Below are 15,782 nucleotides of genomic sequence, written 5' to 3'. Positions count from 1 at the left end.
GGGCTCTCCTGCTCCTGACAAGGGACACGACAGGCTCGCAGCGCGGTGCACGGTGGACTCCCAACTCCACTGGCTGGCGGTCTCATGACTCATCTCAGTCTAGCGGCCTGCCTCCAGCTTCTCACTGGCGCAAACCTCTCCCAGTCCCGTGCTAATCTCGTGAAATTCTTTTTTGGAGTCGCTTGGCGGCTCCCGTAGTATACCTGTGCTAGCGGGGCCGAAAATTCTTCTTTCGTCAGAACTGTCCCTCATGTCCATGTGGCGCTCAGCACCAAGCCTCGTGGCTGTGGGCGCGACGCTAGGCGGGCTGGAGCTGAGTCGTCGCCGCCGCGACGCCGCCGCCGCCGCGGCACCCCAGTCTCTTTGGTGCTGGGGTCGCTGCGTGCCGAGTTCGACCAGCAGCACCGATTCGTCTGCCGCTGCAACCGCGACTGCGGGCGCTGCAGCCACCACGCTGAACAACGGCGGCGACGTCGCGGACGTCGCACAGGCAAATAACATGCGGTCACGCAAGCGCTCGCCGGTCGATGTGAGGTTTTGGTCCGAGCAAGGCCGAGGCGTCATCGCGATGAGCTTTGGCGTCGCTCACGGCGCGGCGCTAGATGACGCGGGCGAGCTGTGGGCGTGGAACGTCGAGGACCGCGAGCCCATCAAGCTCGCAGCGGCGCCAAGCCGGTGGCTAGGGCTGGCGCGCGGGCGATACACCAGCCTCGCATGCTCTGGAAACGGGTTGTACGCCGTCACCTCCAGCGGCGCACTTCTCCATTGGTCCAGCGTCGCGGTTCCGGATGCCGCGCCCACCAGGGCGTGCTCCACCGCCGCAGCATCGGGAACCCCCGCGCCGCCATCGCCGGTGCGTCTTGGAGGCGCTCTTGCTGCCGTCTCAGCGACGGCGGTCGCCGCGAGTGAGTCGCATGTCCTCGTGACTGCCAAGGACGGCGCGCTCTTTGCCTTTGGCGCAAACGAGCGGGGCCAGCTCGGCATCGGCATCGGGAGCGAAGGGAGCCAAGAAGGCGGCACGAGCGACAGCGTCGGCGGGAGCGGCGGTTGCGTGGAGAAGCTGGCGGCCGAGGAGGCGGCAAGGGTGGCACTGCCGGCCGGCGCCCGCGTGGTGGGCGCCGCCTGTGGGCATGGGCATAGCGTGGCGGTGCTGGACGACGGCTCGGCCTTCGCGTGGGGGGACGACCGCCACCTGCAGCTCGGATTGCGAGACGACTCCATCAAGGCGTTGCGGCGAGGCGCCACCCATGCCTCACGCCCGGCGGCTGTGAGCGGGCCGTGGCTCGCCGACGGGCGGGACGGGCGGGTGCGAGCCGTCGCCGCAGGCGGCGGAGGCACTGAGGGCGGACACACCGCCTTCCTTGTCGAGACCACGCGTGGTGACGAGCTCTACACGTGCGGATACGGCCGGTGGGGCGCCCTCGGCGCGCGCGCCTTCTCTCACATTGCCGGCTTGAGGCCGGTCACGACGCTCGCGTCGCTCCGGGAGTACGACGAGGCCCTGGGGCGGGTGGTGCCTCTGCGGATCCTCGGCGTCGCGTGCGGCGACGCCCACACCGCAGCTGTGCTCTCGAGCGGCAACGTCTTCACATGGGGGTGGAACGACGGCGGGCAGCTCGGCGATGGGGGTAAGGCGGCCACACACACGCCTGTCATGCTCAAGGCGCCGGCTGAGTTTCGGCTCTCGCGCTTCGCTCACGTCGCGTGTGGGCCAGCCTCGACGGCTGCTTGGTCGTGAGCAGGACGCTACCAGCTCCTGAAGAGAGTGCGCGGTGGCGGCGCCGGCGGTGCAGCAGGCGTGCACGGCTGCGTGGCGAACAAGGGGGGGTGGGGGGGGGCGGGTTACGAACTTACGTTTGAGCATTGAGGCACACAGTTCGCCGAGCGATGAAACATGAAAAGGACCACACAGCAAGCAACACGAGTCACGACTCACACTGTACACACCGGCACAGCAGGAAAAAAATTCTCACGCGTCCGCGCGCACACATGTGTGCCGGACGCTCGCGGCTCTTGCCGTCTTGGTCTTGAGCGCGGGGTCTCTCTCTCGCCGCCCTGGGAGTCTGGTCGCTCTCTCGCAGCCCGCCGCCGCCGTACCAAAACGTCATATGCATATCGCATATTCGGAGATAGCCGCGCAGCGGCTATGTAGGTTATCCTTCAACATGGGGAGAGCAAGCATAACAAAACGTGCGATCCATCCAAATCGCCGAAACGCCGAAAGCACGCGTCGCCGTCGGCTCGCAGCTTCGGGCTGCTTGCTCAACCCCATCGTCCGAGTCGTGCGCAATCTCGCTTGATGACATCTCGCCCTGATCCCACGCCAGTGGGGCAGGCGCATCATATCGTCGGCGATGGGCCTTTCGAGCCGACGTTCCGCCGCAACCAAACGTTCCGTCACAATGCCGCCGCATGCCGCCGCAATGTCGATTGCAATGCAGGCAGCGCAGGAACCGTACTGGTGCGGCATGGAAGAGGCCGGCCCACATGGGCAGACCTCCACTGGGGCCACGTGCAAGACAGTATGCAACGTGACGCCCAGAGAGACAGCTCCCCAACCCGCCGCCGCCAAGGCATTGGGCCTGAGCTGGAGCTGTCCGAGGACGACGGATGACCGAGTCCTCCAGAGGCAAGCCAGAGGCATGCCAATAGCAAGCCAAAGGTAAGCTGCTGGCGCCCACAGTTGGCGACCTCAGTGTCGACCACAAGGGGCGAGATCACGACGTGGGCAGCAGCCTGTCAGGGGCAACAGCCTGTCATGGGCAACCTATGACATGGGCAGCAGCCTGTCAGGGGCAACAACCTGTCATGAGCAACAGCTTATATGTCATGGGCAGCAGCCTGTTAGGGGCAACAGCCTGTCATGGGCAACAGCTTACATGTCATGGGCAGCAGCCTGTCAGGGGCAACAGCCTGTCATGGGCAACAGCTTAGACGTCATGGGCAGCAGCCTGTCAGGGGCAACAGCCTGTCATGGCCAACAGCTTATATGACATGGGCAGCAGCCTGTCAGGGGCAACAACCTGTCATGGGCAACAGCTTATGTCATGGGCAGCAGCCTGTTAGGGGCAACAGCCTGTCGTGCGAGCCGAGCCTCGAGAGCGTGACCCGGGTCCTGAGAGGACACCCGGACACGAGAGATGGGGAGCACGGACCTCGTCGCACGGGAAGCCCCTGCGAGAGCCGAGCCCACAAAGCGAGACGACAGGCCCGACAGAGGGGATCCTGGATCGCGAAAGAGACGGGAGCCGTGCCGACGCGACACGGTCGTGCGAGCCGAGCCTCGAGAGCGTGACCCGGGTCCTGAGAGGACACCCGGACAATCGCCAGCGCATGGACAGCAATCGCAGAAAATAGCGAGCATGTGCGACCAAACAGAGAAGGGAAGGGTGGCAGGGGAGCGAACCCGCCTTCAATCGGAGGCCCTGTGCTCATCTTGGGGATATCCGGAAGCGTGTCCATACTGACGGAGTAGACGAGCACCAGGACGTTGCCGGCGACGCTGATTTCGGCCCAAATATCAGAAAAGAAGAAGAAGAATCTTACAACAAAACTCCCTCGAACAACACTGGGCACGGGACTGGCGCGCACTGGCACTAACACAGGAAGAAGAAAGAAAAAACCTGCGCAGAGGGCATAGCTTAGTTACTTAGATCTTAGTGTTAGGTTTGTTGGCAAAGCAAGACACAGAGCTCACACAAAATGGGTTTCCTGTGGTGGTAGTGCGCTAGCACAAAACAGTCCGCACCTGAGCCTCTCCACCCTTGGCGGTTGATTGGCTTCTACAAAATCTGTGTCCGCCAGTCCGCCACAACACATGGCTACCATGCCTGCTGCGGAGGCCGCAGCGGACCACGTACCGGCGGTCCAGGCGCCAGTTGACCCGTTGGCGTGGCTGAGCGGTCTCCTCGAGGAGAAGAACCGCCTTGCGATTGCGAATGACGACCTGCGGGCTCAGCACGCCACGCTCGCGGCCGAGGCGGACCGGCTTCGCGCCGAGCGTAACGCCGCGGTCGAAACACACGCGCAAGAGCTCAAGAAGCGTGTGGCCGAGTTCGAGGACCGCGATGCCAAGCGGCGCAAGCTGACCGTGCAGCAGCAGTATGCCTCGGCGCTGCTGGGCGCCGTCGCCGAGCCCAAGGACCGCGTGCTGGTGCGCTGGCCCGCGGGGATCGTGTCCGTCGCAAAGGTGCTCCCAGCGCCTGCGAAGGCGGCGCCCTCCCTCCTTCACGTCGAGTGCTGCATCACGTCCGACGGCGACAAGATCCGGGACACCGTCAGCCCCGGCGCCGTCGAGGTCGTGACCAAGCACAACTTTGAGCGCTTGCTCGCCGAGGTGCCCAGTCCACCGCTCGCCATCCCCCACATCCAGCGCCACCACCCCAGCCACCGCCCGCCACCCACTGCCGCCACCACACCCGCCACCACCGCCATCCTCCAGGTGCTCGAGCCGGCCAACCTGCGGAAGCTCGCCGCTTCGGGCAGCAACACCGCCGAGCCGGAGCCGGACTTCCTTCGGCGCGCGATCAAGCAGTCGACCGTCGACGTCAAGGAGGGTCTCCCCGCCGCGTGCGATCTGCCGATCGAGGGGCTTGCAAGCCGGGCGGAGCAGCGCCTGGACGCCGGAGGAGACGCGACTCCTCCGGAGGTGAAGCTGAAGGTCAAGGTTGAGACGAGCGACAGCGAGGAGGAGCAGGAGCCTACGGTGGAGCAGGGGCCTACGGTGGAGTCCTCGTGACCGCGCACTACACGGATCACGGACCACGGAGCATGGGGTAAGCGCGGAGCATGGGGTGAGCATGGGTGTGAGCTCCGTGTACGGCTCTAAGCCGTAAGCGCGACACGGCAATCGGCAACATACGTAGAGCCGTACTAGCTACTACGCTTGCTTCGCGCGGCTGATCGGCCTGCCTGATCTAGTAGTCTCTCTGAATCTGGAAAAGAGAGAGAACTCTCTGAACTGGCCAAAACACCGAGGAAATACCTGACGCCCGTGTGGACACAGCTGTAGTTATACCTGCTACTGTCTCGCACACCTTCTGCCTCTTTTTAGCCCCCCGCTACCCGGTTGCACTCGTGCGACGTAGCGGGGGGCCACGACTACGTTTACGAAAACATAAGTAGTCCCGCGAGGTGTGAATTGGCCGCCCCAGTAGCTGGGCGACGAAAAGCCGGTGGGGCCGGTGGGAGGTAGGACGAGATTCGTTTCGCGCTTTCAAAAGCGGCGTTCGGCGCGCAGCGCAACTTTGGGTTTGCCACGAAAAGCGCTTCCAGTGGAAATGGGGGCTACTGGGGCGGCCAATTCACACCTCGCGGGACTACTTATGTTTTCGTAAACGTAGTCGTGGCCCCCCGCTACGTCGCACGAGTGCAACCGGGTAGCGGGGGGCTAAAAATGTTGCCCGATCCCAATCGTCCGGCCAACTGGGTGTCGAAACTGGGTGCGCTTCATAGCTCGAAAAAAAGCTTGAACTAATTGCGTTGGTCCCCCCGTGCTGGTGATTAATCGTCGCGCTGTTTCGTGAGGCCACAGGTGCTCTTGAGACGCAGCGAGACCCTCGCCAATGGCGCCTTTGCAGCAGCCGCCACGTCCGCCGCCGCATCCGCCGCAGCCGCCGCCGCCACCGCAGCCGCAGCCGCAGCCGCCGCATCCGCATCCGCCGCAGCAGCAAGCCCACCAGCAGCAGCAGCAGCAGCAGCCGCAGCCGCAGCGCTTCGCTGATGAGTCTGTCGTCGTGATCGGGATCGCAATACGCGAGATGCGTAGCACGCGTGCCGCGTCTCCGGTCCTCTTCCGCGGCCGCGCGCCATTGAACCCGTACGAGGAGAGGGTCGCCCACGAGGAGGCCGGTATCGCCCTCGGGATTCCGGCACCAGCGTTCCTGCTGCACGGCGCGCGAGGCATGCGGGCGCCGCGGAACGAGTATGAGAGGACGCTGGCGCAGCACCAGGCGGGTGTGGCGCAGGGAGCGATTGTGCACGAGGAGGCAGTCTATGTCACGCTTCGCTCCTCGCTCCGCCTGCCGTGCGGCCGCAAGCCGCGCAACCCTCACGAGGACCGGCTGGCGCTGAAGCACGCGGGCGTCGTGGAGGCGCAGCGTGTGGCCGGGCCAGCCATCATCTGGGGCCTCGCAGAGCACAGCCCCATCACCACCATCCGCCCCCTGCGCGGCGCAACGTGAGGTGCACGGAAAAGGGGGAGGGATCCCGCCGCCAGCAGCGTCTTGGCGGCATTCCCGGGAGCGAGGAGACTGGCGTGTGTACAAAGAGTCTGCACGTGTCGCCCCGCGCCTATGAGCTATGTTTTGGGCTGCTCGTGGAATCGTTTTTTGGTCTTCTTCGAGCTCATGGGTGCTCACCTATCTCGAGGGACGACTAGAGGCATGTTGCACGAGTACATGGGACAAAAGCGTCGAAAATGTCCCAGGAGCGTTTTTGATCTCTGGGTCAGGGTGGGGGGGCGGCCGCCGAGCCGCCTCGAGGGTGGCGGGCTGGCGGGCGTTTTGAAAAACAGAAAAAAAACTAGAGGGGGGCCAGGGGCCTCACTAACGTTCACTTACTACGATTAGACACGACAACTCCCCTCCCCTCAAAGTGCCGGAACCCACGATCGGGCAAGCGTTAGGGGGCACAGGTTCCATGAGCTGCTCCGACGCGGTCGTGCTAGCGGCTCATCGAGGCGAGGAGAAGGCGGTGCTGGAGTGGCTTGACGGCGGCGGGCGGGCCGACGCGACGTACGAGAGAGACGGCGTGAGCGGCCTCACGCTGCTGTTGGGTGCCGCCTTGTACGGCCACCTGGCGGTGGTCGAGTTGCTGCTGCAGCACGGTGCGGAGATCAACAAGCAGAGCAGCGACGGCGGCACCGCGCTGATGCTCGCCGCCATCAACGGCCACGAGCGGGTGGTCGGATTGCTGGTGCAGCGCGGCGCGGAGGTCAACCTGCAGAACAGCGACCGCGGCACGCAGCAGAGCAGCATGGGGTGCACCGCGCTGATGCTCGCCGCCGGCAAAGGCCACCCCGCCGTCGTGCTCCGCTTGCTGCGGGCGGGCGCAGATACGAAGCTGCGCTCTGAAAGCGGCAAGTCCGCGCTGCAGATGGCCAAGGAGAAGGGCCACGCGGCGTGTGTCGAGGCCTTCCGGCAGCACGTCGCGGAGGTGACTACGGGCCGGCGCGAGGCGGCGGCGGGCGGCGCGGGCGGCGCTTCCTCGGGCGAGGCGGCCTCTTCCGGCTCGCTGGGCAGCCTTCCTGAAGAGGCGGCGAAAACGGCTGCGGAAGGCGACGAGGCGGCGCTGCTGGCGTGGCTCGACAGCGGCGGGCAGGTCAACGCGACTTGCCAGAAAGACGGTGTGGGCGGCATCACCGCGTTGATGCTCGCTGCCCACCAAGGCCAAGAGCGGGTTGTCGAGTTGCTGCTGCACCGCGGCGCGCAAATCGACTTGCAGGACAGCAGAGGCATCACCGCGCTGATTGCCGCCGCCCGCCAAGGCCACGAGCGGGTGGTCGAGTTGCTGCTGCAGCGAGGCGCGGAGGTCAACCTGCAGGACAGCGACGGCGACACCGCGCTGATGCTCGCCGCCGGCTACGGCCACGAGCGGGTGGTCGAGCTGCTGGTGCGGCACAGGGCGGGTATCAACATGCTGAACAGGCAAGGCGTCACCGCGCTGGTGCACGCCGCCGCCAACAACCACCCCGCCGTCGTGCTCCGCTTGCTTCGGGCGGGCGCGGATACGAAGCTGCGCTCTGTGAACGGCAAGTCCGCGCTGCAGTGGGCCAAGGAGAGCGGCCACGCCGCGTGCGTCGAGGCCTTCCGGCAGCACGTCGCGGAGGTGACTGCGAGCCAGCGCGAGGCGGCGGCGGGCGGCGCGGGCGCCGCTTCCTCGGGTCAGGCGGTGGCGGGGGCGAGTGCCGCTTCTTTCAGCTCACTGGGCAGCTTTCCCAAAGAGGCTGTAGTAGCGATTGCGCACGGCGACGAGGCGGCGCTGCTGGCTTGGCTTGACAGCGACGGGCGGGTCAACGCGACTTGCGGGGTAGGCGATACGAGCGGCATCACCGCGCTGATGCTCGCCGTCGCCCAAGGCCACGAGCGGGTGATCGAGTTGCTGCTTCAGCGCGGGGCGGAGATCAACTTGCAGAACAGCCGCGGCGGCACCGCGCTGATGTACGCCGCCGGCAAAGGCCACCCCGCCGTCGTGCTCCGTTTGCTGCGTGCGGGCGCGGATACGAAGCTGCGCTCTGAAAGCGGCAAGACAGCGCTGCAGATGGCCAAGGAGAAGGGCCACGCCGCGTGTGTCGAGGCCTTCCGGCAGCACGTCGCGGAGGTGACTACGGGCCGGCGCGAGGCGGCGGCGGGCGGCGCGGGCGGCGCTTCCTCGGGCGAGGCGGAGGCGGGAGAGAGTGCGGCGGCCTCTTCTAGCTCGCTGGGCAGCTTTCCCAAAGAGGCTGTAGTAGCGATTGCGCAAGGCGACGAGGCGGCGGTGCTGTCGTGGCTCGACAGCGGCGGGCAGGTCAACGCGACATACGAGAGAGGCGAGGTGAGCGGCTTCACGCTGCTGATGCTCGCCGCCCAAGGTCATTTGCGGGTGGTCGAGCTGCTGCTTCAGCGCGGCGCGGAGATCAACAGGCAGAACAGCGTCGGCGTCACCGCGCTGATGATCGCCGCCATCCAAGGCCACCCCGCCGTCGTGCGGCGCTTGCTGCGGGCGGGCGCGGATACAAAGCTGCGCTCTGAGGACGGCCAGTCCGCGCTGCAGTGGGCGAAGGAGCACGGCCACGCCGAGTGCGTGCGCGCCCTCGAGGAGCATGCGGCGGCCGAGGTGGCGGCGGAGGCAGCAGCGAGGGAGGCGGAGAGAGCGGCGGCAGAGGCGGAGGCGTCGCGACACGCCGATGCGCTGCTGGCGGAGGAGGAGGCGGAGAAGGAGGACCGCGCCAAGGAGAGCAAGAAGGGCAAGAAGAAGAAGAAGCGCGGCGGCGGCGAGGCACTCGTCTCGGCTCCGGGCCCCGGCGCCATCGCCGCCTCTTCACCGCCACCCCCGCCGCCAGCCTCTCCTACTCCACCCGCCGACGCAGCCGCCATCGCTGCGGCGGACGAGGCGCTGCAGCAGGCCGTGGCTGCTGGCCTGTATGACGGATTAGCGAGAGCGCTGGAGGTGTACAGCAGCCTCGCGAGCCCGGCCGTGCTGGCGGCGGCGAGGCGCGCGCGCGACAAGCTCAAGGAGGCGCGGAGGCGGGACAGCCAGCGGCTGCGCAAGGCGCATGGTGCGGCGATGGGCGCGCTCAAGTCGCTCGACACAGCGGACAGCCCCTCCGCGCTCCGAGCGGGCATCGCCGCCGCCAGGCCGCACGTGGGCGTGCTGCCTGTGCTGGACGAGGAGTTGAGCGCGGCAGAGTCGCGGCTGGATCTGCTGTCTGTCGCTGCCGAGCCGGCCGCGGCGGAGGAGGCGGCTGTTGCTCGGCCCGTCGAGCTAGCCCTGTCGGACCTCACCGCGGCGACGGACGGGTTTGCAGAGGGCAAGCTGATTGGCAGCGGCGGATTCAGCCACGTCTACGAGGCGTCGGCCGACCTCCACCTCTCCCTCTCCGCGCCTCCGCAGCTGCGCCACTTGCCGCTCGTCGTCAAGCGGGCAAAGTCGGGCCAGTCGGGCGGCCTGTCTCGGGCGGAGCTCGAGGTGAAGCTTCTCAAGGCGGTGAGCCACCCGCACCTGCTGCCGCTGCTCGGCTACTGCCTCTCGCCCGACGGCGTCTGCCTTCTCTCGCCGCTGATGCGCGGCGGCTCGCTCGAGGCGCGGCTGCGCATCTCGGATCCCGACCGAGCGGCGCAGCTCCGGCGGCTGGGCATGGCAGAGCCGCCGAGGCCGCTGACGTGGCGGCAGCGCGTTCGCATTGCGTGCGAGGCGACCGAGGCGCTCGTCTACCTCCACTCGAAGGGCATCGTGCACCGCGACGTCAAGCCGGACAACATCCTGCTCGACGAGAAGCTGACCGCTGTCCTCGCCGACACGGGCTTCGCCAAGGACCAGCGGCCAGACGCGTCCGTCCGCTGCAGCTCGACTGCCGCCCTTTACATGACCACGGGCTACCTCTGCCCCTCGATCATCAAAGGGGGCGAGTACTCGAGCAAGACGGACGGCTACGCCATCGGCATCACCCTCCTCGTCTGCCTCACCAACCGGTCCGAGGTGCAGCTCACCGACCGGTGCGAGGACGAGTTAGAGGAGGACTGGACCGACATCGACGCGGCGAAGCTCGCCGACGTGGCTGCGGGCTGGCCAGCCGACGCGGCTCGCGCTGTCAAGGGCCTCGCACAGGCGGGAGACGGGCAGAAGAGCCTCTGCCACAACAGCCTGCGCAAGCGGCCGACGCTGCCTGAGGCGCTGCTAGCTCTCCGGGCGTTGCTCTCTAGCTCGCAGCGAGGGGCGGGGGTGGAGGAGGCTGCGCCGGCACCTGGAGACGAGGCCGCCACAGCAGCCGCTCGCACCACCGGCTACGAGCCTTCGCCGCTCTCGGTGCAGGTGCGCGGCATGCGCACGTCCGGCGACGCGCAGGCGCGCATCCAGGGCAACATGCTGCTCGCGTTCAACACGCTGATGCCGCGCCTCGACGCTGTTCACGCCTCGTGCTCTGCGGCGGCGCCCGACGGCTTCGAGGAGCGCATCAACTTTTGGCACCGCGAGTGCGGCCTGCCGACCGAGCTGCGGAGCCAGCTGCACTCGCTGCGCATCTGGGCGAACGCGGCGCGGCACCACGACGCGGCGAGGTGGCGGAGGGACGGGCCGCGCAGCGAGGGGGAGGCGTCGCGGCTCGTGGCCGCGGTGACCGAGGCGATCGGGGCGCTCGAGGTACTCGTCTCGCCGGAGGCGCAGCCGAGCGCGAGCCCTCTCGAGCGTACTTGGTGACCCTGCGACGGTGTCTCTTTGTGTGTCTGTGTGAAAACGACTTCCCTAACGGTGCATCAGGAGAGACTGGCGACCTCCGGCAGAGGCGCGCACACAGGCACCACGCCGCACGCCACGCGTCAAGTTCAGGGCAAGTGGGCGGGGGGGGGGGCAGTCCCTCTGGTCCGATACTGGTGTGGTTCTGTCTCTAGTCTCGGAGGGGGGCTTGAAGCTAAGAATATTTTATTTTTATCGCGCGCGCTAGACGCCGACTCGGAGGCCGCACCGGTCGGGCACGATTCACAGTTCACACGATTCCGGCGTCATCTGGCTACCGCGAGAGCGGGGAGCCACTGCGTTGTTCCACCGGGTCCGCAACACGGCTCGCACTGATGTCACGGCCCGGCGCTCCCCCCCCCCCCCTCCCACACCACCACCCACCCACTCCCCACCGCCTCAAGCGAGCAAAGGAATGGCTGCTCATCGCAAATCGGGAGCGGGCTTCCACGCGCGCGCCTTGCTGTCTCGGGAAGCGACTCGCTCGCGCATCTCACGCTCAGACGCACTCGACTGCGTACTGCTGGCTCTCGACGAAATACGAGTGCTGCAAAAACGACATCACCGTCTGCGCTTGGAACTTAGTGTACCCGGCAGTCGCCATGAGGCAATTGCCCCATGCCATGTCACACTCCGCCATCGTGGTAAACGCGGTGCCGTAGCAGTAGTCGTGGCCGTCGCAGCACTTGACAGTAGCCGGATTATCGTTCATTCCGGTGAATGATGGTCCCGAGCAGTGGTTGGACGCCGGCTTCCAAGATGCGCGCGCTTGGGCGGTCATTCCGGGCACACACGTGCAGCGTGCCTGGTCGTTCGGGCATACCAGGGGCTTGATTCGACGCGCCATGCACCCAATGCCATCCCAGCACCTCGCCGCTTCCTTATCGCCCGTGTTCGGCTCGTTCTTGTAGTTATCGTACATGTCCAGCCTCGGATTTGCTTGAGATTCGTGAGAGGGCTCGAAAAAGGGCTGCGCGACGTTGTAGACGCCGAAAGGGCATTCTGCGTAAATGCAGCTACGCCCAGCCTCATCGACAAATGCATCGGTGCCAGAGCCTCTCAGCAGTAGTGGACGTGCGGCATTCGCTTCTGCGATAGCCGCCTCAACGTCGGCCGCAGTCACTGTCGCCGACATTTCCTTTCGCCAAGGCTGGGTAAAGAACGCTGCACCAGCCTGAGGTCCTGGTGTCCTCCGGCGGCAGGTCGTCGATCACCTTTGTTCGCGAGATGATGTTCTTGAAGGTTCCATGGAAGCCTCCTGCGGTGGTCTTGCTGTACCCGAGCAGCTTGAAAAGGTCCCACAGTGGCGCGAGCATGAGCTCGAGTGGCCTCGCGTTGAGGAAGATCCAACGGCTGTCGCCAGTCTTCCCTGTCGAGGCGTTGGCGACGGCCCTGCTTCCTTCTCTCTTGCTGATGGACGGTGCGAGTAGGTCCCAGAAATCGAAGCCGCCTGCACTCTTGACGCACTCCAGGTTTCCCTTGACGAACTTCGTGGCGTCGGCGGTGCTGATGAGCTCGCCCCACTGGTGGACGGTTCCATCCTTAGTGGAGAGCGCATCGTTGCACACCTGCTGGATGGTCACTCCTCCGGTGCCCTTGCCGTCGCCCACCTTGAGCTGTCTTATCATACTGAACGGTTGCTGTGAGTCCATCGCCGGCTGCTTTCTCATCACGAAGAGCGGCCCGGCTGCGCACTTGCTGGCCAGCAGCGCCTTTACGGTCTTCTTCTGTCCGTCGACGTTCAGTGTCCCGCTCGCCAGGGAGGTGATCTCCTTGTCGAGAGCTATGAAGCTGTCGTTCTTCGAGACCTCCCCGAACTGTGACTCTGCGTCCGTCGTCGTCACTGCCATGTCCTTGCCGCCCTGGACCCCGCGGGCGGCGGCGGTGAGGGCCTTGGCACTCGTGATTGCCTTCTCGAGTCGCCCTCTGTTTCCGGCGATGTCGGCCGGGTCGTCGACCAGCGTGGTGAGGGCTGGGGCTACCTTGGAGCAGAAAGTTGTGATCTGCTGTAGCGTAATCTCTGCGCTGCCGAAGCCCAGCGCCGAGATCCCTTCCTTGAGCGCGCTCACTACCTCGAATCCCGGTGTGTCTGGCGCGAAGATCTTCCGCAAGGGCGAATACGCCGTGCTCCATGCTGCCGCGACCAGCGAATCGACTTTGTCGCCGCTCTTGCGTCGCTGGATCTCGTCTTCCACTTTGTCAGGATGGATGTAGCTCAGAAGATCTTGGTTGCGAACCGTGGTCTGCAGCAGCATCTGCACGACGCCTGCAACCTGTTCCCTGGGCGGCCTGCCCACCAACCCGTCTGGAACCATAGTGGCGATGGCGCCGCCGAGCGGGTCCGACGTCCACTGTTGGTCGGACCAGATTCCTGGGAGGAGCTGACGCGCCTGCCACATCGTGCTCAGGCTTCCGTCATTGCCAATCAGCCTTGCGGCTGACAGGTTGTCCAAAAACGAGCCGGTGTTGGGACTGTCGTACTGGTGGATCTGGGCCGCCGTCAGCGTTCGCATTGGCGCTGTCAGGTCCTTTGCTGCCTTTTCCACCGCCGAGCGTGCAGCCTCCAGACTCAGTCCGGTTGTCGTGAAGCTCAAGCCGCCTGTCTCACACAGATCTTTAAGCAGCGAGCTGAGGCGGGTGAGCTTGATGTACCATGTCAACTTGGCGAAACCCTCGCCGAGTTTGGCAATCGCCGGACAGAGGACGAACTCGATCGCGTGGTATGTCATTTCGTACGCGTCTCCCTGCCGCGTCAGCAGCTCCGGCTTGAGGGCCTTAGCGAGCCAGTGTTGTGCGCCCACTCGGATCATGCCCCCTGCCGTCTGGCCCAGTGCGTCGCGGCGCGCCACGTCTGTGGCGGCTCCAGGGATCCCAAAGGTGTACTTTGGGCTAGTCATCTCACTCGAGCAGACGAGGACGGGACTCGGGCAGCGAAAAGCGCGAGGGCCCGACACACGATCGAATGAGATCCTCTCGGACGGACGTAACATGTTATTACGTCACGTTTCCACACCTTCCGGTGTGGATTGCTCTATGTCGGTTCCTCTCCTCGCGTTGTCGGATAACCTACATAGCCGCTGCGCGGCTATCTCCGATTCATTATGAGTCGCCAGTTCGACTAATGAGTTGTCGATTCCGACGGAGGGGGGGGAAGAAACTACGCCTGCCCCTTGCCCACTCTAGTTCTCCTGCCCCTGACAAAAGGGACAGCGGGCTCGAATTTTTTTCTTAGTCACCCGCGATGCCGATGCCTGGGTGGCGAGGGCTTGGGCATTCGCAGTGGCGATGCCTGGGCGGCAGCGAGGGCGGCGAGGGCTTCGGCATTTGCCAGTGTATCGTCAGGCCTTGCTCTCACGTCCGCCGGAGCTACCTCGGCTATCACCTATCTATCGGCACCATTTCAAGTTTGCCGCCGCCGACATGTCCCGGTCCGGCTCAGTCAAGGCAATGTCGCTCGGCGCTCGCTGGCTCCGTGGATGCTTGTGCTGCTGAGCAATCCAGGCGCACTTTGGCACTCGGCGGCAACGACTTGCGGCGTCAGCATTCGAACGGTTGTGTTGATTTGCTCTTGCTCCGCGGTATCTAGCCGGCGCGCTCCGCGCGTGTGTCTAGCTTGCGCGCTCCGCGCGTGTGTCCGGGTAGCACCAGCGCGCTCCGCGTGCACCATAATCATCTCAGTGCCTATGCTTATAGCCACCAAAAGCTCGTTTCTGCAGCTTGGCACGCTGTAGCCTTGCACCCCAATAATCGAAAACACAAGCGCATCGCCGACCGATTCGCCGACGTGGGGACCGAGGCGTCCCACTCCTGTACCTGTACCCCGTCCAGCCTGGAGGCAAACCGCCTGAAAGCAGCGATGCTGAAGCTCAACGTTTCTCCGGCCGTCGTCACCGGCCGCCTCCACCTGCTCAGCATCTTCTTCGCGTTCCTCGCGGTACTCAGCACGGGCGGCTCGACCGCCGCGCTCCTAGTCACGTTTCTGCCGCGAGCGACAGCGCCGCCTCCGCCACTCCCGCCGCCGCTCATGGTCACCGGAGGTTGCGCTTCGCGAAGCTCTATCCTCGACAACGTCGAGTATGTCGCGGTCGGCTACACCTTCTCAGGGGCGCCGTACTTCCGCGACGCCTCAGCGTCGCACTATCTCTACTGGGACCCCGATTGCAATGGAAACGGGTTCGGAGCGAGGCGCCACGGCACCGGCCGCCAGAGCTTGTTCGCCATCCACTCGGGCGTGAAGGCGGAGATGAGGCCCGAGGCGGAGGCGGCGAGCCGGACGAGGCCGGTGCGCGTGCCGCCCTTGACGGTGGAGGAGGCCTATCACTGGGTGAGGACTGGCTCAACCTCCGTTCGTAATGAATCGCCCTCGACGGTGGAGGAGGCCCTCGACCCGGATTCCTCCAGGTAATCTCAGGTAATCTCGGGTACTGTCAGGTGATCTCGGGTAGGTTCGGGCGCCTCGATCCGGATGTCCTCTAGCTTAAGCGAGATGTGCTCGACGGTGAGGTAGAGGCCTGGGCCGAGTGCCGCGGGCTGCGTGCCGGCCGGCGCGAGCGCCCCGTGGTCTGCCGGCGGGAGAGGGAGTCCGTCCTGCTGCTGACTGCTCCGCGACTCACTAGGCGGGCCGCTCGCCGGCGGGAGAGGGCGAGGGAGAGGGCGAGGGGGAGGGCGAGGGAGAGGGCGAGGGGGAGGGCGAGGGAACACGTGACGTGCGTGAGGCAAGTGTTGATATAGCTGTGTGGTGTAGCTACCGCGCGAAGGCTCGTTCGTACTTCTTTCTCAAGCGGCCAACAACGAGAACAGAAAGCACACAGTGTGAGAGTCAGAAGTGTGTGTGACAAGAGTCGAGACACAGG

The 15,782-nt window shown here is 65.5% G+C and overlaps 3 protein-coding genes across 3 annotated transcripts; all 3 read left to right on the top strand.

Moving 5' to 3' along the window:
* Positions 1-256: 256 nt before the first annotated feature.
* Positions 257-1,738, top strand: EMIHUDRAFT_237338 (hypothetical protein; the record flags this gene model as incomplete). Its single annotated transcript, XM_005778298.1, has 3 exons — positions 257-317; positions 447-909; positions 1,141-1,738. 3 exons carry the CDS (start codon positions 257-259, stop codon positions 1,736-1,738), a joined length of 1,122 nt encoding a protein of 373 aa, XP_005778355.1.
* Positions 1,739-3,817: 2,079 nt separating this feature from the next.
* EMIHUDRAFT_237336 (hypothetical protein) lies at positions 3,818-4,738 on the top strand (the record flags this gene model as incomplete). Its single annotated transcript, XM_005778297.1, has 2 exons — positions 3,818-4,336; positions 4,469-4,738. The coding sequence occupies 2 exons, from the start codon at positions 3,818-3,820 to the stop codon at positions 4,736-4,738; spliced, it is 789 nt and encodes a 262-aa protein (XP_005778354.1).
* Positions 4,739-6,726: 1,988 nt separating this feature from the next.
* On the top strand, positions 6,727-10,236 carry EMIHUDRAFT_367195 (hypothetical protein; the record flags this gene model as incomplete). The annotated part of the gene is made up of 2 exons (XM_005778296.1): positions 6,727-6,765; positions 9,760-10,236. A coding segment is annotated over exon 2 (477 nt), but the record flags the coding sequence as incomplete, so codon positions are not given.
* Between the last annotated feature and the right edge of the window lie 5,546 nt (positions 10,237-15,782).

Source organism: Emiliania huxleyi, assembly GCF_000372725.1.
Source record: "Emiliania huxleyi CCMP1516 unplaced genomic scaffold EMIHUscaffold_248, whole genome shotgun sequence".
NCBI classification, from domain to species: domain Eukaryota; phylum Haptophyta; order Isochrysidales; family Noelaerhabdaceae; genus Emiliania; species Emiliania huxleyi.
This window is presented reverse-complemented; position numbering and strand designations above follow the sequence as displayed.